Consider the following 23,551-nt stretch of genomic DNA (forward strand, 5'->3'; position numbering starts at 1 on the left):
AAGGGCCTGTATTGTGCTGTACTGTTCTATGCTTCTATGGAGTATTCTCCAAATTTCCCAGTGAAGGTTCCTGAAACTGTTTCTATCACTTGGTGTGTTCCACATTATACCAACTCACCATGCAAAATAAAACGTTTCCTCACGTTGCCAGTCTTCTTAAATTCATTTGCGCCATTTACTAAGCTTTGCTACTTAAGTCTACCAAAATGGACAGTATTATTGAAGCAAAAGAACGAACTGTTTGGAGGAATTCAGCGGGTCAGGCAGCATCTGTGGAGGGAAATGGACAGTTGACGTTTCACGTCCAGAGCCCACACCAGTGAAGTAGGCACGCCAGCGGCTCTACTTACAAATTTCTATAGATGTATGGTGGAGGGCATTCTGACTGGCTGCATCGCAGCCTTGCACAAAGGCTCCAACACACAGGATCGCAAGAGGCTGCAGAGGGTTGTAGACTCGGCCAGCTCCATCATAGGCACAACCCTCCCCATCATCGAGGACATCTTCAAGAGGCGGTGTCTCAAGAAGGCGGCGTCCATCACTAAGGACCGTCACCATCTGGGACATGACCTCTTCTTGTTACTACCATCGGGGAGGAGGTACAGGAGCCTGAAGACCCACACTCAACGATTCAGGGACAGCTTCCTCCCCTCCACCATCAGATTTCTGAACGGTCCATGAACCCATGGACACTACCTCGTTATTTCATTTTCTTTGCACTATTTGTTTTTGTAACACAGTAATTTTATATCTTTTCACTGCCTCAAAATAACAAATTTCACAACATACATGTTAATGATAGTAAATCTGATTCTGATCCTTCACCTGGACTGAAAGACAGAGAGGAGATAGCCAGTATAAAGAGGTGAGGGGAAGGGGTGGAACAAGAGTTGGCAAATGATAGGTGGATCCAGGAGAGGAGGGGGTGATGGACAGGTGGAGGAGGCGAGAGTAGAACTAGTGACAGAGGCTCCATTCAGCATTTTGTTTCCTGCTCCCAGCCTCCGTCGCTATTTCCAACTCTCCCCTCCTCCATCTGCCTATCGCCCCTCCTTCGCTATCACGTGTTAGCTCCTGCTCCACCCTTTACCCTCATCTAATCTCCCTTCTACTTTCAGTCCTGATGAAGGGTCTCAACCCCAAACGTCGACTGTCCATTTCCCTCCACAGATGCTTCCTGACCCGCTGAGTTCCTCCAGCATTTTGCTTTCTTTTTCCTCCAGATTCCAGCACCTGCATTCTCCTGTGTCTCCACAGTATTATTGAAGGTTGAATAGGTTATTTTTAGTGTGTTTATTGACATATGCTGAAGGTTCAAAGGTCATATAGCAATAGAAGTTATACTTCAAAAATACTTAATTGGCTGCAAAGTGGCTTGAGATGTCTTGAAGGTTTGGAGGGATATGGTCCAAATGCAGGCAAATGGGATTAGCTTAGGGAGAGACACCTTGGTTGGCATGGACGAGTTGGGCCGAAGGACTTGTTTCCCTGCTGTCTAACTCTATGTGGTTCTCAATGATCCTGTAGAAACGCAAGTTCTTTATGGAAATGCTGTACTACTGAATCCCACCCAAAGTAGGACAGGAGATAAAGGTGAAACAGAAAGCGGTGGTGAGATAACATTTTGGATTTGAAGGCTGGGGGAGGAATAGGTGATTAGAGGCAGGGAGTTGTGAAGCATTGCACTCCTGAGAAAGAATGAATGATAGAGATGTGGTGCAGCACAACGCATACTCAAGAAGAAAGGCCAGAGCCCTGTACGTTCAGCAAGACCTCCTTGGTCTTACCTCCAACCCCCTTGTGTTAAGGACCCCCCACAATAGCCGTGGTCTCATTCATTCTTCTGAATGACAGGAGCTTACACTCGCTACGTGGCAACGTGGATAATTGCTGCTCAATACAATTATGGGTGAGGAGTTTTGCGTCCCACTTAATCATTTTCCCAAGTGGCTGCTGTGTCGTGTGGTTCAAATGAGTGCCAACACAATGCTGCAATTTATATCTATAAATAGACCACTCCGTTCCAAATAGCAGCGGAAAGTGACACTGCGTCAGAATACTTAACAACTCCATAATGAAGTCTCAAGAGCAGGAAGGTGTTCTGGATAAAAGTTATAGATATATTTAATTTTTTTAAGGTCCTTATCTCAATCATTTTTACCATCATCTTTCCTTTTTATTGCAAATCTCTAACCGCTCACTGTGGCTCCTGAAAGTAATTAAAGCAATGAAGTTCCCTGGATCTGGTAAAAAAAAGTAACAAAGAAATAAAATTAAATAAGTCTATTGAAAAATAACTACTTTGAGGCAGCAGTGAAGGAGCTGGATCAGAGGTGTTTATTAGGCTACGAAATAATATGGAGCTAACAGACTTGCATCCACTTGCTAACTTTTAAATGGAAATAATTAAACTGTGGAATGAAATAAGAAAAATCCAGACTTCTGTAACAGCTCATTACCTTGTCAGTAATAACTTGAATTTATGAGGCACATTTATCATAAAAGCACCATCAAACATTTCTCCTGGACCTTATTAGTGAATATCTTTTAGTTTTGGTCACCCTTGACAAATGGAAACAACTCTTTTAAAACACTTTAAAATAGCAAAACACCTCAAGGCTTTTTACTGGAGCTTAAGTCAGACATTGTTTGACGAGCACCATATGGTGGTGTAAGGGCAGGTGACCGAAAGCTTGGTCAAAGTGGAGGGTTTACGAAGTATCCTAGAAGAAGAAACAGAGAGAGGCTTAGAGGTTTATGGAGAGAATTCTAGCAGTTATGTCCTAGAGGCTAATAGCAGCCACCAAAGGTGGAGACAAGTGGATAACTGAGCAGATTGGAAGCACAAATAAGTCAGTGTTGTATGGACTGGATATCGCAGAGAAGGGCGACTGTGAACTAGGGGAAGTACGAAATGGAGAAGGGTCAAGAGGCTGGAGAATGTTGCAAAGATAGGGAGGGTTATCGAGGCTGGAAAGTGTCACAGAGATGAGGAAAGTTGTCCCAAGTGGAGGAAGCCAGAGACAGGAGGGAGTGAGGGATCTTAACATAAGAATGAAAACTTTGTGTGAGTAAGATTCAATTTTCCCAATCTGTGATTTTCTCTGGATTCTAAACTGCTGATGCTCCCCAAAATGTCAATAGATTACTGGTTTCCAATTTTGAGAATTCTTGCTCGCCTTTTTCCACAAAGGTGGGGAAAGGGAATGCCACTTAAAATACAAATGCTTCTTTACAGAAGAAGTTCTGCTGGTTCCGAGTCAGTCGCCGCGTCAACGTTCAACCGTTAAAGGATACTCAGCAGTCGCAAGGCGGCAGCGCACATGATACAAGGTTCCACAGTGACATACAGCACTGTGTCTTTAAACACTTCCTGCCACCTCCTGCCTTTCTGGCGACACCACTCCAGGACGTGGCCAACGGCGACCATCTCCGCATGACGAGTAGCCTGTGTGGACAGAGAGAAATCATTGACCAGGTGTAATACAGGACAAACAGAAAAGACCATTTTAATTGAAAAGCTCCACAGAGCTATTCTCTCTAAACCTTCTCTCAAACCTTTCAAGTTGCTTCCTTTAAGAATACAAGTTTAAAACTTGAGGCTGTCAATGATACTTTGGAAGTGATCCACCACCTCTCAGGGCTTTGAATTGTCTCCAGATCCATCCTTGCTTCCTTCCCCTTCCCTCACTAATAAGCCACCCGTACTGTGAAGGCAGAGTCTGAAGGTTAAGGAGGCAGGCAATGAGTCAACACGGCTCAAGGCTCTGTTGCTTGTAATGGAGTGAATAATGCATAGAAAGAGGCAAAGACTGGATCTCAGAATAGAATGCTGGCAGTGTACAGACAGGTTTGGAGTCTGTGCAAGGTGGACATTAGGAGGTTTTGAGCAGGCGAATGGATATAAGAGAGTGGATAAAGGTTGCTGCTACATTTGGGAGGTGGGAACCAATGTAGAACTGGACACAAGCATTGTTGGGATAGAGCATTTGAATCTTGGCTCTAGATTGGTAAATTGGATTATTATTGTCACATGTACCATAGAATTACAGAACAGTACAGCACAGTACAGGCCCTTCCGTTTGTGCTGACTTTTAAACCTCGCCTAAGATTATCTAACCCCTTCCTCCCACATATCCCTCGATATGCTTATCTAGTAATCTCTTGAATTTGACCAATGTACCTGCCTCCACCACCGCCCCAGGCAGCGCATTCCACGCCCCAACCACTCTCTGGGTAAAAAAAGAAACCTTCCTCTGATATCTCCCTTGGAACTTCCCACCCATTACTTTAAAGCCATGCCCTCTGGTATTGAGCATTGGTGCCCTGAGAAAGAGGCGCTGGCTGTCCACTCTATCTATTCCTTGTAATATTATGTACACCTCTATCATGTCTCCTCTCATCCTCTTCTCTCCAAGGAGTAAAGCCCTAGCTCCATGTACTCTGTGGATGAATTGGAGGCAGTTCATGCCTGCATGAAGCAAGACCCAGAGAATACACAGGCAGGGGAGATGTGGCAGATAACCCTTATGCCACAGAAGTGCCAGGTATTGACCATCTCCAACCAGAAATTCTAACCATCTATCCTTGATATTCAATGGCATGGCGATCATTGAGTTATGAACCATCAAGTCTTGGTCAGAAACTTAACTGGATCAGTTATTAAATACTCTGGTGACAAGAGCAAGTTGCTTCACTCCCTTTTGCACTTACCAAATTAAGTAAACATACGATTAACCCAATTGTTAAACATACAATACGAATATGGTTTCAATTTCGTAAACTTTTTGGATTGAATAAATTTAACTTGTCAAGTCCCATTCAATCTAATTTTTTCTTTCATCCGTCCAGAGTTGACTCAGTTTTTTCCATATGGAAAAGGAAGGGAATAGTATGTTTTCGTGATTTATTCATTGATAACTCTTTTTCATCTTTTGAACAACTGTCTAACAAATACAATTTGTCTAGATTACACTTTTTTCGATATTTGCAGATTAGACATTTTTTAAAAGCTACTATACCCTCTTTTCTGACACCATAGAACTATACAGCACAAAACAGGCCCTTCGGCCCACCATGTTGTGCCGTCCATCAAACCACCCTCACACTGCCTAACCCCTTCCTCCCGCATATCCCCCCATCCCACACTCCTCCATATGCCTATCCAACAAGCTCTTGAACCTGTCCAATGTATCTGCCTCCACCACCACCCCAGGCAGTGCATTCCATGCACCAACCACTCTCTGGGTGAAAAACCTCCCCCTGACATCTCCCCTGAACCTCCCACCCATAACCTTAAAGCCATGCCCTCTCGTCTTGAGCATTGGTGCCCTGGGAAGGAGGCGCTGACTGTCTACTCTATCTATTCCTCTCAATATTTTATATACCTCTATCATGTCTCCTCTTATCCTCCTCCTTTCCAGTGAATAAAGCCCTAGCACCTTAAGCCTCTCCTCATATTCAATACTCTCGAAACCAGGCAGCATCCTGGTAAATCTCCTCTGCACCCTCTCCAACGCCTCCACATCCTTCCTATAATGAGGCGACCAGAACTGAACACAGTACTCTAGGTGTGGCCTAAGTAGAGTTTTGTAAAGCTGTATCATCACCTCGCGGCTCTTAAACTCAATCCCGCGACTTATGAAAGCCAACATCCCATTGGCCTTCTTAACTGCTCTTTCCACCTGTGATGCAACGTTCAATGAACTGTGAATATGAACCCCCAGATCCCTCTGCTCCTCCACACTGCCAAGTACCTTGCCATTTACCCCGTACTCTGCCCTGGAGTTTGTCCTTCCAAAGTGTACCACCTCACACTTCTCCGGATTGAACTTCATCTGCCACTTGTCAGCCCAGCTCTGCATCCTATCGATATCCCTCTGTAAGCTCCGACAGCCCTCCACACTATCCACAACACCGCCGATCTTAGTGTCGTCTGCAAACTTACTAACCCAGCCCTCCACCCCCTCATCTAAGTCACCTATAAATATCACAAAAAGTAAGAGGTCCCAGAACTGATCCCTGCGGGACACCACTAGTCACTGCCTTCCAATCCGAGGGCACTCCTTCCACCACAACCCTCTGCTTTCTACATGCAAGCCAATTCCTAATCCACACAGCCAAGCTTCCTTGGATCCCTCGGCCTCTGACCTTCAACCTGACCTCTGACACCTTACAGAACTGAAATAACGGAAAAAATTTTAGGTCTTAATCCTTTATCAGAAGGGCTTGATAGCAATAATCTATGATTTAATTATGAAAATACGTCCAGAATCACTGGACAAAATTAAGAACGAATGGGAAAGTGAACTCCAGACATCTTTACCTACAGAGACTTGGAAGAAAATTCTTCATTTAGTTAATACATCTTCAATGTGTGCCAGACACTCTTTGATAGAGTTTAAGGTAGTCCACAGGACCCATATGTCAAAAGATAAGCTAGCCCGTTTTTACCACCATATAAATCCTGTATGTGACAGATGTAAATTGAATGTGGCTTCTTTGACACATATGTTTTGGTCCTGTCCTCTTTTGGAAAAATATTGAAAAGACATTTTTAATATTATCTCAACTGTATTGAATATTGATTTACAACCTCACCCTATCACTGCAATTTTTGGATTACCAAGGATAGAGTCTGGCCATTTACCTGCTTCCGCTAACCGTATGATTGCCTTTGTTACATTAATGGCCAAACGATCCATTTTGCTTAAATGGAAGGATCCAATACCCCCTACTACTTTTCAATGGTTTTCTCAAACTATATCATGTTTAAACTTGGAAAAAATTAGGAGTGGTACTGTCGATCCTTCGCTTAAATTTGAAGGTATTTGGAGTCCGTTTACTCAATATTTTCACATGATATAGATCCCTTTTCAATAACTTTCCAATTTAGAGGAACGGAGTTGACGACATAATATTGCTCTGTTTCTACTGAGAAATTTCAGTCCAGCCTTTTTTTTTGTTTTTTTTCTGAAATGTTTTGGTTTAGTTTGGTTTGATATATCGTTTATAATTTTTCTTATTGATTTGGTTTTTTTTTCTTTCTTTTCTTTTATATACATAATAAATCTTTTTCTTTCCTTTCTTTTATATTATATTCATTTACTAAGAGATCGTGGGATCTACAGATTTTTTTCTATATTTTATTGCTCTCTATGATTATCTATGCCATGATTGTTCTCCTGATCTCTGTGTATTACATCTACAAACATCGATGTTATATATTAATCTGTATTAATTTGGAAACTACTAATAAAAAGATTGAAAAAGAAAGAGAAAATTAGAGACTGGGCATCTTATAACAAGTTACTGACCTTCGAGCACCCCAAAGCCAATCCACCATTTACAAGGCACAAGTTGGAGCATGATAGATTACTCCCCACTTGCTTCATGAGTGCATTTCAAAGAAGCGCATCTTGTAGCCTTGGTAAAGCAGCCAACATAATCAAAGACCCCTCCTATGCCGGACACTCTCTCTTCCCCCTTTCGTTCATACCACCAGGCGCAAGGATCTATCCCGCTGTTATAAGACCAAATGATCCCCTTGTATGAGAAGATGTACTCTTGACCTCATAATCTACCTCATCATGGCCTTGCACCTTATTGATAAATTTACTGGTTCATTGGCAAATTGGTTTATTATTGTCATGTGTGTTGAGGTACAGTGAAAAACTTTGTTTTGCATGCCATCCAAAAAGATCATTTCATCACATCATTGCATTGAGGTAGTACAATGGAAAACAATAACAGAATGCAGAATAGAGTGTTACAGTTACAAAGAAAGTGCAGTGCAGGCAGACAATAAGGTGCAAGGTCATAAGAAGGTAGAATGTGAGGTCAAGAGTCCATCTTATTGTACTAGAGGACCACGCAATCGTCTTATAACAGCAGGATAGAAGCCGTCCTTGAGCCTGGTGGTACGTACTTTCAGGCTTTTGTATCTTCTGCTCGATGGGAAAGGGGAGAAGAGACAATGTATGGGGTGGGTGGGATCTTTGATTATGTTGGCTGCTTTACCAAGGCACTTTCTCTGTAACTGTAACACTATATTCTGCATTCTGTAATTGTTTCTGCCCCCCCCCCCCCCAATACTACCTGTTACGGACTCAGTGAAAGTCCCTTTAAGATAGAGAGTGTGTGTGTATGTGTGTGTGGGGCGTGCTTACGTCAATAGAAGATAAAGAACGTAATGACGTTGTTGAAGAAGTCAGAAGAAGAAGAAGGAGAGAGAGAGAGAAGGGAGAGAGACACCAGCCTGCTTGTTTTTCTCTATCGATGGATGAGAAACAATAACTGTGTTTACCACTGAAATCCATGTATGGAAGTTGGAAGTAATCCGGTGGAGTTCACTTTGTTGCTGACCTGTAGAAGGAAACAGGTATTTGTGTGTGGACGACCACGGTTCGGATGCTTTTCGGGGTGAGGAAGTCACTACCGAGTAAACACTGAAGTGTCGTTTGGGTTCCATCGTGGAACATTTGGATTTCGTATGTACTCTCTCTATGTTTTTCTACATCTACATCTTATCTTCAGACAACGGTGGTTGTTGAAGAAGCCCTTGCTCATGTTTCACCTTATGGCTTGCGGAACTGAACTTTAAGAACCATTCCGGAAATGGGAGTTTTGGACTTTGTCACACACACACATGAAGAGTTTAGTTTTGGGGTTAACGTTCGAGGTTTAACATTCTTGAATTCTAACATACTAACATTTTTTTTTTACTTTTATTTTACGTATTATCATAAGTAGTGATTAATAATAGTTTTTAACACTGAATCATGCTCAGTGTGTTTCTTTTGTTGCTGGTTTGTGACAAAATTGGGGGCTCGTCCGGGATAGTTCCCAAGATTAACGAGTGTCGTCTGGGATTGTACCCCAGATTGACGAGATTTGTTCGGGATTCAATCCAAAGATTTTTGAGGGAGGTCTGATAAATTCTTTTTTTAATTGGCTTGTGTGTGTGGAAACCAGCAGCAATGGATATTAAGGCATTTTTGGAGTCACCAACCCAAAAGGGATTGGAGGTGGCGAAAAAAGGATGATTTGATAAAGATTGCTACAAGGCTAAACCTTACAGAAGTAAAGCAGTCTATGAGAAAGGCAGATATTCAGAGATTGATAGCTGGCCATTATGTGGAAAAGAAGGTGTTTGAGAAGGAAGTGTTAAAACAGTTTCCTGGCAGTGAAATAGCAATTTCTGAGGCACAGGTGCAGCTGGCAAAGATAGAGGCCGAACAAGAGGAAAAGAGATTAGAGGCTGAACGAGAGCAAAATAAATTAGAGGCTGAACAAAAGATAACTCAGATGAAGTTAGAGGCTGAACGGGAACGAGAGATAACTCGGATGAAGATAGAGGCTGATCTAGCAATGAAGAGGATGGAGCTGGATAACGAGGAGAAAAAGAGGCAGCATGAGTTACAAACGAAGCGTAGGAGTTTGGAATCTGATTCTGAAGATGGTTTTTCAGCCAGCAGGGAGGTTCAATTAGTCCCTCCGTTTGAAGAAGATCAGGTTGATCAGTATTTCCAACATTTTGAAAAGGTTGCTGTGAGTTCAAACTGGCCAAGGAAAGGATGGGCTCTTATGGTACAGAGTGTGATTAAAGGTAAAGCTCAAAAAGCTTATTCTGCTTTGTCTGTTGAGGATGCAGGCTGATTATACCAAGGTAAAAACAAGCTATTTTGAAGGCCTATGAATTGGTCCCTGAGGCTTATAGACAAAAATTCAGAGACTTGAGGAAATCTGCAGATCAGACTTATATGGAATTTGCCAATGGAAAGAGAATATGTTTTGAACGATGGTGCCTGGCTAAAAATGTAGATGGGGATTATGATAAATTGACAGAATTGATTACTGGTGGAAGACTTTAAAAGATGTGTTCCAGCTGAATTAACAACATATTTAAATGAAAAGGCATTGGAAACTTTACAAGAAACTGCTAGGTTGGCAGATGATTATGCTTTAACCCATAAATCCAAATGGGGACAACCTAAAACCTTTCAAAAGAGTTACAAAGACAATCCAGGTAAACCAGAGATTAAATTGGGAGGTAATCAAAAAGGAAAAGGTGAAAAGAAGCCAGGGCTGGAGAAATCTGTTGAGCGTACTTGTTATTACTGTAGGAAACCTGGCCACGTGATATCTAATTGTGCCCTTTTGAAGAAAAAGAAGGAAGCTGGGCCCAATGCTTGCTTTCAGGCAATTAAAAATCAAAAAGGTTCAGGAGATGCTGTTAAAGATCAGTCCTTGCAAGAGGGAAAAGCGGAAAAGTTGGAGGAGGTGAGAAAAGAATTCCGTTCGTATGTATCAGAGGGTTTTGTTTCACTGAATGATGAGTCACCCCAGGTGCCAGTGAAAATTCTTAGAGATACTGGGGCTAGTCAATCTCTCTTGCTGGACAATGTTTTAAATTTTGGTGAAGAAAGTGACACTGGTGAAGTAAATCTAGTACGAGGCATTACAGGTGAGACCATATCTGTCCCTTTACACAGGGTGATTTTAAAGTCAAAGTTCGTAGAAGGACCAGTCGAGATAGGGATAAGACCTAGGTTACCAGTGGAAGGAGTTTCTTTGTTATTGGGAAATGACCTTGCGGATGGAGAAATTGATCCTGTGGTACGGTTAACAACCAAACCAAGGATTGATGAGTCTGAGGATGATCCAGATGTTTACCCATCATGTGCAGTGACTCGAGCTAGAGCTAGAGAATTAGCCAAGACAGACAGTCCGGTGCAGTCTGATGTGGTTCCTTGTGACAGTCCTAAACAGGAAGAAAATTTTGATGCCTTATCTGAGACTTTCTGTCTTCACTGGAGGATCAACATCCTTATAGTGAGCCTGAATTTAAAGAATTTGTCTTGTCGAGGAAGGATTTTATGGTGGAACAGACAAAGGACCCTGAGTTGACAGATTGAAAGAAAAAGCTCTCTCATGTGAGGAGATTGAAAAAGTGCCAACTGGATACTATGTCAAAAATGGAGTGTTAATGAGGGAAATGGAGACCTCCTCATGTTCCTGTTACTGAGGAATGGGAAGTTATTCATCAGGTTGTTGTTCCAAAAGTTTATAGGGATGAGATTTTAAACCTGGCCCATAGTATGCCTTTGGGTGGTCATTTTGGTGTGAATAAAACTGTAGGGAAGATCTTGAAACAATTCTATTGGCCTGGTTTGAGAAAAGATGTGGTGATGTTTTGTCGAACCTGCCACACATGTCAGATGGTAGGTAAACCAAATCAAAACCCCCCTGTGGCTCCTTTGAAACCAATTCCTGCTTTTGATGAGCCCTTTTCGAAGGTGATTGTGGACTGTGTTGGCCCCTTACCAAAGTCTAAGACTGGAAATCAGTATTTGTTAACCATCATGTGTGCCACTTCTAGATTTCCAGAGGCAATACCCCTTAGAAATATTAAGGCCAAGACGGTGTCAAGGCTCTTGTAAATTTTTTACCTTGTTGGTTTGCCAAAAGAAATCCAATCTGATCAAGGTAGTAATTTTATGTCAAAAATTTTTCAACAAATAGTCTATGAGCTGGGAGCAAAGCAGATTGTGTCATCTGCATATCACCCAGAATCTCAAGGAGCTCTGGAGAGATTTCATTCTACTCTCAAAAATATGCTGAAGACTTATTGCTTTGAAAACACCAAGGATTGGGACGAAGGTATCCATTTACTTTTGTTTGCCGTTAGAGAATCGATCCAGGAGTCAATCGGATTTAGTCCGTTTGAGCTTGTGTTTGGACATAGGGTGAGAGGACCTTTGGAGTTGTTGAGAGAGCAATGGGTTAATGAGGAAGTTCACTTGAGTCTGTTGGACTATGTCCAAAAATTTAAAACTCGGTTGGAGAGAGTCTGCCAGCTAGCGAGAGAGAATTTGAAAACAAGCCAGATAGAATGAAGACATATTTGATAGACGTTGGCTCGGCCTAGGACATTCGCAGTGGGGCAAAAGGTGTTGGTATTTTTCCCTAGCCAAAATAATCCCTTGCAAGCTCGCTTTTCTGGACCCTATGTTATTGAATCTCGAGTGACTGATCTAACATATATAATCAAAACACCAGATAGACGCAAGAAAACACAACTCTGTCATGTAAACATGCTAAAACCTTATTATGAGAGGGATTCAGTGGTGGCCTTGGTGGATGATGTAAAGGTTGTTTCTAGAATGCCTGATGTTGATGTTGAGGAAGGCCAATTAGACCAAATATTGTTCCATCGAAACTAAAAAACCAAAATATCCCGGACGAGCCCCCAATTTTGTCACAAACCAGCAACAAAAGAAACACACTGAGCATGATTCAGTGTTAAAAACTATTTTATTAATCACTACTTATGATAATACGTAAAATAAAAGTAAAAAAAAATGTTAGTATGTTAGAATTCAAGAATGTTAAACCTCGAACGTTAACCCCAAAACTAAACTCTTCGTGTGTGTGTGTGACAAAGTCCAAAACTCCCATTTCCGGAATGGTTCTTAAAGTTCAGTTCCGCAAGCCATAAGGTGAAACATGAGCAAGGGCTTCTTCAACAACCACCGTTGTCTGAAGATAAGATGTAGATGTAGAAAACATAGAGAGAGTACATACGAAATCCAAATGTTCCACGATGGAACCCAAACGACACTTCAGTGTTTACTCGGTAGTGACTTCCTCACCCCGAAAAGCATCCGAACCGTGGTCGTCCACACACAAATACCTGTTTCCTTCTACAGGTCAGCAACAAAGTGAACTCCACCGGATTACTTCCAACTTCCATACATGGATTTCAGTGGTAAACACAGTTATTGTTTCTCATCCATCGATAGAGAAAAACAAGCAGGCTGGTGTCTCTCTCCCTTCTCTCTCTCTCTCCTTCTTCTTCTTCTGACTTCTTCAACAACGTCATTACGTTCTTTATCTTCTATTGACGTAAGCACGCCCCACACACACATACACACACACTCTCTATCTTAAAGGGACTTTCACTGAGTCCGTAACATACCTCAATATACTGACGTGATGAAATGATATGGATGGCGTGCAAAACAAAGTTTTTCACTGTACCTCAGTACATGTGACAATAAAAACCAATTTACCAATTAAGAAACTTACCCTATCTAGGACAAAGCAGTCCACTTGATTAGCATCCCAAGCACTAGCTTCATTGCCAACGAACTATGGCTTTAGTGTGCACCATTTAGAAACTGTACTGCAAGTCACTCACCTGAACAACTCCAACAGCACCTCCCAAACAAGGGCAGCAGGTGCAGAGGAACACTACCACATACAGATATCCTTCCAAGTCATGCACGACCCTGACATGGAAATATATCACATTTCCTTCATCATTGTTGGGTCTAGTTCCTGGAGCTCCCTTCCCAACAGCATTGTGGTGGGACCTTCCCTTTACCAGAAGGCCCAGGGCAATTCAAGGAGGTGGCAATTAAAAATGGACAACAAATATTGGCCTTGCCTGCAACATCTGCATCCCAAAATATGAATAGATAAAAACACTAAATGAAGTTAAGATCAGTCTCAGAGATCAGCGAACACAATGCCAAATTAAATTAATCCCTTCTGCCTGCACATGATCCATCTCCCTCCATTCCCTGCCTATTCATGTGTCTGCCTGAAAGCCTCTTAAATGCCACTATCGTATCTGCCTTCACCACCACCCCCGGCAGCCACTTCAGGCACCCACTGCTCTCCGTGTAAAAAAAACTTGCCTTGCACAGCTTTAAACTTTCCCGCTCTCACTTTAAAGCTATGCCCTCTAGGATTTGACATTTCTACCCTGAGAAAAAGATTCTGACTGTCGACCCTATCTATGCCTCTCATAATTTTATAAACCTGTATCAGGGCTCCCCTCAGCTTCCGCTGCTCCAGAGAAAAAAACCCAAGTTTGTCCAACCTCTCTTTATAGCTCATACCCTCCAATCCAGGCAGCATAAGATAAGATTTCTTTATTAGTCACATGTACATTGAAACACACAGTGAAATGCATCTTTTGTGTAGAGTGTTCTGGGGGCAGCCCGCAAGTGTCGCCACGCTTCCGGCGCCAACATAGCACGCCCACAACTTCCTAACCCATACGCCTTTGGAATGTGGGAGGAAACCGGAGCACCCGGAGGAAACCCACACAGACATGGGGAGAGCGTACAAACTCCTTACAGACAGCGGCCGGATTTGAACCTGGGTCGCTGATGCTGCAATAGCATTACGCTAACCGCTACACTACCATCCTGGTAAACCTCTGCGGCACCCTCTCCAAAGCCTCCACATCCTTTCTGTAATGTGGCAATCAGAACTACACACACATTTTTCATTAAAAGAATAGCTTTGTAGCCCCTACAAATCTACTAAATACAGTTCTGGCAGTTGGTCTACTGTATCAGAATTCTTTGCAGGGTCTCAAAAATGATTGGCTATTATCTGCACACATTTGAAGGACAGCCACAACTATCTGTGATGTCACCAAATAGCAGTGTGGGGCTCTGGAAAGCAGGAGATTGGTTGGAAAGCTGGGAACTGCTCACAAAGCACCTCAATGCACTGCTCAGCACTTCACGGAAACCAGCCTCCCGTCCATGGACTCTGTCTACACTTCTCACTGCCTCAGTAAATCAGCCAGCATAATCAAAGACCCCACCCACCCCGGACATTCTCTCTTCTCCCCCCTCCCATCGGGCAGAAGATACAAAAGCCTGAAAGCACGTACCACCAGGCTCAAGAACAGCTTCTATCCTGCCGTTATGACTGCTACAATACAATCAGATGGACTCTTGACCTCACAATCTACCTCGTTATGGCCTTGCACCTTATTGTCTGCCTGCACAACACTTCATTCTGCATTCTGTTATTGTTTCCCCTTGTACTATCTCAATGCACTGATGTGGTGAAACGATCTGTATGGATGGCGTGCAAAACAAAGTTTTTCACTGTAACTCAGTACATGGGACAACAATAAACCGAGTTACCAAGAAACAACATCACCGGAGATGCCGCATGACTGGGCGAAATGGATTCGATGTCCCAGAGGTCCACAAAGAGAAGGCATAGAGTCCAGATCTGTAAACCCTAGCTCCTAACCTTACAAGGCATTGTAGTACAAAACAACAATGCACCCTAATTTCCAACCCACATGCTGTGTTCCTTTCCCACTCCCACCAGTCGACCCAGGTTCTCTGTCCCTTGGTTCACATTTTCCATGCTTCGTCCTCAAGACTTGTTACCCTCATCCACCTCCCATCTGCCTATCACCCACATACCTACCCACCACCTTTCCTATCCCCTCTCCCACCTGGTCCCATCCACTCATCACCCTTCCTTTATTTGGTTCCATCTATCATCTACTTGGAGTATTGTGTTCAGTTCTGGTCACCTCATTATAGGAAGGATGTGGAAGCTTTAGAGAGGATGCAGAGGAGATTTATAAGAATGCTGCCTGGATTGGAGAACATGTCTTATCAGGAAAGATTGAGTGAGCTCGGGCTTTTCTCTTTGGAGCGACGCAGGATGAGAGGTGACTTGATAGAGGTGTACAAGATTATGAGGGGCATAGATAGAGTGGACAGCCGGCACCTTTTCCACAGGGTTGCAATAGCCAACAGCAGAGGGCATCCATTTAAGGTCAGAGGAGGAAAGTTTAGGGGAGATGTCAGAGGTAGGCGGTTTCTTTTTTTTTTAAACAGAGAGTTGTGGGTGTTTGGAACGCTTTGCCGGGGGGGGGGGGGGGGGGAGATGGTGGTAGAGGTTGATACAATAGGGACATTTAAAAGACTCTTAGATAGGCACATGGAAGTATAAACAAAAAGGAGGGTTATGGGCTGTGCAGGAGGGACGGGTTAGATTGATCAGGGAGCAGGTTTATATAGGTCAGCACAACATTGTGGGCTGAAGGGCCTGTACTGTGCTGTACTGTTCTATGTCCTACCAGCCTCTGTCTCAGCCCTCTCTCTCAGTACTATATACTGCCCATCTCCCCCTACAGTCTCAGTCCGAATGCTGGGTCTCGACCCAAAATGTCGACACCCCTTTGCCTCCACAGATGCTGCTTGACACTGTGAGTCCTTCTAACAGTTTGTTTATTGCTCCAGATCCCAGCAACTGCAGTTTCTTGTGTCTCCTATGCACCTTAATCTTTCCTTTATTTAATAATCTACAGATTTTTTAAACCCAAACTTGGTATCAGATGACCTCTGTTCCTCTACACTATTGCAAACTTTCTGCTAACCTTTACAAGCATTGGTGGTTTAACATTATTGGCCTGGCCTTGTCAATGCAGCTTTTGAACAACAACTTGTATTCAGAAGCATCTTCAATAGGGTAAAATGTTTTGAAACCCAGCCACATCAGGAGATAAGAACATAACATTCAATGACTCCACCTCTGCCTCTCTGGAATAAAAAATTCCAAAGGTATTACAGCAGATGAACAAAAGCTTGCTCAAAGAGGTGAACTTTACAAAAAAGAGGTGGATAGTTTTTGACAACCAATTTAGGGCTTTAGTTGTTGACATCTGAAAGCACGGCTTCCAACGGCAATTAAATTCAGGAAAGATTAAAAGCCCCCAACTGGAGGAGCGTAGATATCTCATTGTGATTGAGTTAGAGAAGATTGTAGAGATAGACAGGTGTGAGGTCATGAAAGGAATTGAAACAAGGATTAGACATTTTAAAATCGAGGCTTTGCCTAACTGGGGACCAGAGTTAGTCAATGAACATGGGGCTGATGGATGAAAAGACTTCAGATGAACTCAAGTTTAGGGAACAAGGGAGCAACTTAGACCTTGGGTGATGTGTACAATGACAGACTTTAGACTGTGCATCCATCATACACCTAGTCCGAGGACATCTTCAAGAGGCGATGCCTCAAGAAGGCGGCATCCATCGCTAAGGACCCTCACTATGCGGGAGATGCCCTCTTCTCGTTACTACCATCGGGGAGGAGGTACAGGAGCCTGAAGACCAACACTCAACACTTTAGGAACAGTTTCTTCCCCTCTGCCATCAGATTTCTGAGCGGTCCATGAACACTACCTCGTTATTCACTAATTGGACTATTCAGAAACTTTTTATTTATTTTATAACTTATAATAATTTTCATGTCTTTGCACTGTACTGCTGCTGCAAAACAACAAAATTTCACATCATGTAAGTCAGTGATTATAAAGAAAAACAAAGGACTGCAGATGCTGGAATCTAGATGAAAAACTCTGTGATGCTGGGCAATCAACGTTTCAGGTCAGGACCCATTCTGAAGAAGGGTCCTGACCCGAAATGTTGACCACTTGCTTTTCTTCATGGATTCTGCCTGGCCTGCTGAGTTCCTCCAGCATCATCATGTTTTTCATCAGTGATTATAAACCCGATTCTGATGTGCTGAAGTTACAATCATTCAAATTCAGCTATACAGGACCTGGTCAGACCCCAGTTGGAGTACTGTGCTCAGTTCTGGTTGCCTCACTACAGGAAGGATGTGGAAGCCAGAGAAAGGGTGCAGAGGAGATTTACAAGGATGTTACTTGGTTTGGAGTGTGGAGGTGTAGGGGGATTGTACATTCATGGTGAAGATGAACCAGTTGGGACCAGGGAACCAAAACTGTTAAAATGGCAGAGGGCATCGGCCATGATCTCATTGAACAGTAGGGCAGACTTGAGGGACCTGCTTGTGTTTCTTATCTTCCCAAGAACCCTGTCATCTGGCAGGCAATAAAGCCATCTGGACTTTTGCTCTTTGCTGCAGTGTCAGTCCTCCACACTATACTGCCAGGTTGAGATTGAGGGAACTCAGCCTTTTCTCCTTGGAGCGACGGAGGATGAGTGGGCACCTGAGAGAGGTGTATAAGATGATGAGAGGCATTGATCATGTAGATAGTCAGAGGTTTTTTCCCAGGGCTGAAATGGTGGCCACAAGAGGACACAGGTTTAAGCTGTTGGGGAGTAGTTATAGAGGAGATGTCAGGGGTAAGTTTTTTACTCAAAGAGTGGTTAGTGCGTGGAATGGGCTGCCGGCAACGGTGGTGGACATGGATACGATAGGGTCTTTTAAGAGAATTTTAGATAGGTACATAGAGCTTAGAAAAATAGAGGGCTATGGGTAAGCCTAGTAATTTCTAAGGTAGGGACATGTTCGGCACAGCTTTGTGGGCTGAAGGGCCTGTATGTGCTGTAGGGCCTGTATGTGCTGTAGGTTTTCTATGTTTTTCAGTGTATGGTATTAACTTACATTTTTGGTTTCATTGACTTCATTCCTCCCTCGTCCCAATACCTCATTGTGGTAAACCATCAGACACCCAACAGGCACCTCACCGTTCTCCAAAGCCCCTTTTGCCTGCAAACCAACCAAACAAACAGAATCAATTAAACTTTGGCACATGAACTCACTGTGCACAATTGCTCAACATTCCTGTTGCAATTGCAAGAGCAAAAGAAACCATAAAAACAAAGTAGGTTGCACTAATAATGTTCCTGCACTTGATTCAAGAGAGCAGAAGAAAATTACCCTGAAGTAATATGCAGTATTAAGGCAAATCCAACATTTCTAAACATAATACCTTTGAAACCTAGAACCAGCAAATCCAAAATCTGATGGGACAGAAAATGAAATCAAATGCCAGACTTTTCAAATGTATTTCATTTTAGGTAATTTTCCAGCTGTATCTTAGGTAATGGGTTAGAGTAAATAATTCATCCCAGTGACCTCAGTACAATCCATTACCACTCTTGGCAAAGTCAACACCCAATATTTTGTCAACTGATCCACTGTGTACTTTCAATTCCTTTTATTTCAAAAGCCAACACTGACCCCTGGTGAAAGAATACAGTACTTTTGTCTCCACATTACCTTTGCTCCTTTAATTTTGTTTAATAGTAACAGATTAAGATAGCGACTCACCAGTTGGTCAGCCCAGTGTGAGGATACACTGTACAATATTACAACATATACTGCTTTGGAGATGAACAACTAAATCTATTTAAGTAGTTGTTTTAATCTAGTAAAAAGGCTCAAGATGCATTGCAGAAGCATAAAGATAGCATAAAGATTGATGCTAAGCCTCTATAAACTATCAGGGCATTTAACCAAAGGCTTGGTCATGCAGAGAGGGTTGTTTTTTTGATTTACTTGTTAAGATAAGATACCTTTATTAGTCACATGTACATCGAAACACACAGTGAAATGCATCTTTTTGTGTAGAGTGTTCTGGGGGCAGCCCGCAAGTGTCACCACGCTTCCAGCGCCAACATAGCATGCCCACAACTTCCTAACCCATACGTCTTTGGGATGTTGGAGGAAACCGGAGCACCCGGAGGAAACCCACGCAGACACGGGGAGAATGTACAAACTCCATACAGACAGCAGCCGGAATTGAACCCGGGTCGCTGGCGCTGTAATAGGGTTATGCTAACCACTACACTACCGTGCCTACGTACACATCACTGGCAAGGTCAACATTTATTAACCTCCCCCAACTGTCCTCTGAACTAAACAGCTTGCTTGTCCACTTAACGTGGCAGGTAACAGTCAACCACACTGGTGGGTCTGGAGTGACATACTAGTTAGACTGTAAGGTATTAGTGAGTTAGATAGGATGGCAACTATTAGCTTTAGGGAACAGCTCAAGGAAGATGGAGAGGTAGGAAGGGAGCTTAAGAGTCATCGTCAGATACAGTACGGAAACAGGCTCACCAAGTCCTTGGGGTGAACAGCTGAAGGCACAGGCACTGATGATGGAGTGATTAACATCAGAATCAGGTTTATTATCACTGACATATGTCGTGAAGTTTGTTGTTTTGCGGCAGCAGTGCAGTGCAAGACATAAAAATGACTATAAGTTACAAAAATAAATAAATAGTGCAAAAGAGGATCAACGAGGTAGTGTTCATGGACCGTTCAGAAATCTGATGGCGGAGGGGAAGAAGCTGTTCCTGAAACATTGAGTGTGGGTCTTCAGCCTCCTGTATCTCCTCCCTAATGGTAGTTACGTGAAGAGGGCATGTCCCAGATGGTGAGGGTCCCTAATGTTGGATGTCGCCTTCTTGACGCACCACCCCTTGAAGATGTCCTCGATGGTGGGGAGGGTTGTGTCCGTGATGGAGCTGGCTGAGTCTACAAGCCTCTGCAGCCTCTTTCGATCCTGAGCATTGGAGCTTCCATACCAGGCGGTGATGCAACCAGTCAGAATGCTCTCCACCGTACATCTGTAGAAATTTGCAAGAGTCTTTGGTGACATACCAAATCTCCTCAAACTCCTAACGAAGTAGAGCCGCTGGTGTGCCTTCTTTGTGATTGCGTCAATGTGTTGGGCCCAGGATAGATCCTCTGATGCCCTCTGAGATACTTGAGGCAAGTAATGGAGAAACAAATATATTTTGGACGTTTATGAGGCTCAAGGAGGTTATAGAAAAGCACTTCCAATAGTGCAGTGCCTTTATTACATTTCAAAAGAGATATCTATTACGCTATGGAAGAGAAAGTACACCAGTGAAACAAACTAACACAACAGCACATTAAAGGAGCTTGTTCCTTCATTTCAAACTGCTGGAGTTTACAGATAATAATGCAATTAAACCTGGACAATGTATATTGACAAAATTTTAAAGGAAAAAGTGGGAAGATAGCTTGATCATTATCAGTTTCAGCACGTGGAGTCAGAGAGTCATTTATTCAAGGCAATAAGAGAGTTATTCTGTCTGATACCAATGTGCGTTTATGAATGGTCATGGAGTCAAACAGCATGGAAACAGGTCTTTCAGCCCATTATATCTATGCCAGCTACCCATCCATACCAATATTATTTTCCAGACTTGGGCTGTAGCCTTCTATGTCATGTGCTCATATTCAAGTGCTCATCTAAGTACTTAAATGTTGTGACAGTACCTGCCTCCACTATCCCCTCAGGAAGGAGATAGAGAGCTTAGTGGAATGGTGTCATGACAACAACCTTTCCCTCAATGTCAACAAAACGAAAGAGCTGGTCATTGACTTCAGGAAAGGGGGCGGTGTACATGCACCTGTCTACGTCAATGGTGCTGAGGCCGAGAGGGTTGAGAGCTTCAAGTTCATGGAAGTTCACCAACAGCCTGTCTTGGTCAAATCACGTAGATACCACGGCCAAGAGAGCTCACCAGTGCCTCTACTTCTTCAGGAGGCTAAAGAAATTTGGTTTGTCCCCTTTGACTCTCACCAACTTTTATCCATGCACCATAGAAAGCATCCTATCTGGATGTATCACGGCTTGGTACAGTAACTGCTCTGCCCAGGACCGCAAGAAACTGCAGAGAGTTGTGGACACAGCCCAGCGCATCACAGACACCAGCCTCGCCTCCTTGGACTCTGTCTTTACTTCTCGCTGTCTTGGTGAAGCAGCCAGCATAATCAAAGACCCCACCCACCCAGGACATTCTCTCTTCTCTCCTCTTCCATCAGGTAAAAGATACAAGAGCCTGAGGGCACGTACCACGAGACTTAAGGACAACTTCTACCCCACTGTGATAAGACTATCAAACAGTTCCCTTATACGATGAGATGGACTATGACCTCACGATCTACCTTTTGTGACCTTGCACCTTATTGCATTGCACTTTCTCTGTAGCTGTGACACTTTACTCTGTACTGTTATTGTTTTTACCTGTACTACCTCGATGCACTCTGTACTAACTCAATGTAACTGCACTGTGTAATGAACTGACCTGTACGAGCGGTATGCAAGACAAGTTTTTCACTGTACCTCGGTACAAGTGACAATAATAAACCAATACCAATGCGTTCCAGACCTCAACCACCCAATGAGTGAAAAATTCTTCTTCAAAGTCTCCTCTCCCTTACCTTCTGGTTATAGACACCTCTATTACAGAGAAATGTTTCTCACCATCTACCCTATGCTCCTCATAATGTTGTACACCTTAGTAAGGTTCCCCTCGGCCCTTCCTCGCGCCATGGAAAATAAACCCAGCCCATCCAGACTCTCGTGATGGCTCAAACAGGCAACATCCTGGTGAATCTCCTCTGCATTTCTTCAGAGGTGGAGAGCATTCAGCATTGACAAGCAGCTGTGATTAAGTGCATTGGCGCTCAGCAGCTAGACTACTAATCCTACTATGTATGACTTGGGAGACTCCCACATTGAACTCTGGCGGCCAAACTGTCTGCACTGAACTGATGGATTCTGTTGCGAGATGGTGTATCTCATCTTGACTCAGCCACCTTAACGTCATTAATAAATGTTAAGAATTTAAGAGTATAAACACATTATTTCAAATCACTGTCCTTGTTTGTCTATAATTTTCAAACGATGCCAGAACTTTCATCTGCAACACATCCCTGGGCAATTTTCCAGGCTAAGATTCATCACTGGTGCCCCAACATCCAAATCAGTCTCTTGTCAGCTATACTATGGAATGTCCGCAGTATGAGAAACAGAAGCGAATGGCCATGGTCTAAAGCATTTTCAGAGATGTGGTTGAAAAGTGACCAAGGTTGAGAATTAAACATTACAGGATACTCAACTGTTAGAAGCGATAAGCAAAATGGAAAAAAAAGGTGAAAGATAGTCAATGATATAAAACCAGTTAAAGAAAAGCATCATCGAGCTATCAGAATCATACAGCATGGAAACAGGCCCTTCGGCCCAACTGGTCCATACTGACCAAGCTTCCCATCCAAGCTAGTCCCATTTGCCGGTGTTTGGCCCATATCCCTCTGAACCTTTCCTATCCACGTACAGGTCCAAATGTCTTTTGAATGTTGTTAATGTACCTGCCTCAACCATAGGTCAGAAAATCAAGAAGCAGAACCATTGTGGATGGAGTTAAGAAACAACAATAGTTAGAAAGTACTGTTGGGAAGTGTCTTAAACAGTTGTAGCAATTTGGGCATTTATAAAACAGGAAATTAAAGGTGCACATAAAACTAAAACAATAATCATGAGGGACTTTAGACAATCTGGGCAAAACAAATCAGCTGCAAGAGTGTGGAGGATAAATTCATGAAAACATTTATTTTCTAGATCGGTATGTTGAAGAACCGATGAGAGGCTATCTTAGATCTAATACTGTTCCTTGAGGGAAGAGTGATTATAATCTTATAGAGGTGTTTAAAATTATGAGAGAGCTAGATGAGGTGGATTGTAGCTATCTTTTCCCCAGGGTAGAGGAGTCCAAAAATAGGGGGCATAGGTTTAGGGTGAGAGGGGAAAGGTTTAAAAGGAGACCTGAGGGGCAACTTTTTCACGCAGAGGGTGGTGAGTATATGGAACAAGCTGCCAGAGGGAGTGGGTGAGGCAGGTACAACAGTATCATTTAAGAAGCACTTGGATAGGTACATGGAGGGGCGGGGCCTAGATGGACATGGTCCAAACGCAGGAAATGGGGACTAGCTGGGTGGGCGCCGTGGTTGGCATGGACTGGTTGGGCTGAAGGCCCTGTATCTTTGATGTATTGCTCTGGGACTCTAATATGATAGCATTTTTTTTACATAATACACAACAACTATGCAAAAACCCAGAGGGAAAAGCAGTCCAACCATGGACGACAAGTTATGGTAAGATTAGAAACAAGCAAAGGGCACATAATGT

At 43.1% G+C, this 23,551-nt stretch overlaps 2 protein-coding genes across 3 annotated transcripts in view; one reads left to right on the forward strand and one right to left on the reverse strand.

The window, feature by feature from the left end:
* The window catches only part of aig1 (androgen-induced 1 (H. sapiens)), a 266,938-nt gene extending 263,624 nt beyond the window's left edge, over nt 1-3,314 (forward strand). Inside the window, exon 6 of the mRNA XM_052011720.1 lies at nt 3,239-3,314. Coding sequence (XP_051867680.1) covers nt 3,239-3,240 — 2 coding nt within the window. The 3' untranslated portion in view covers nt 3,241-3,314. The remainder of the gene's footprint in view (nt 1-3,238) is intronic.
* Nucleotides 1-23,551, reverse strand: part of adat2 (adenosine deaminase tRNA specific 2) — a 60,668-nt gene that overhangs the window by 24,944 nt on the left and 12,173 nt on the right. For both annotated transcript variants that reach the window (XM_052011722.1, XM_052011721.1), the window contains exons 2-3: nt 18,205-18,309; nt 3,298-3,448 (exon numbers count right to left, since the gene is read on the reverse strand). In XM_052011722.1, the coding sequence (XP_051867682.1) occupies nt 3,298-3,448; nt 18,205-18,309 (256 nt within the window). The remainder of the gene's footprint in view (nt 1-3,297; nt 3,449-18,204; nt 18,310-23,551) is intronic.

This window comes from Pristis pectinata, chromosome 3 (genome assembly GCF_009764475.1).
Source record: "Pristis pectinata isolate sPriPec2 chromosome 3, sPriPec2.1.pri, whole genome shotgun sequence".
Taxonomy (NCBI): Eukaryota; Metazoa; Chordata; class Chondrichthyes; order Rhinopristiformes; family Pristidae; genus Pristis; species Pristis pectinata.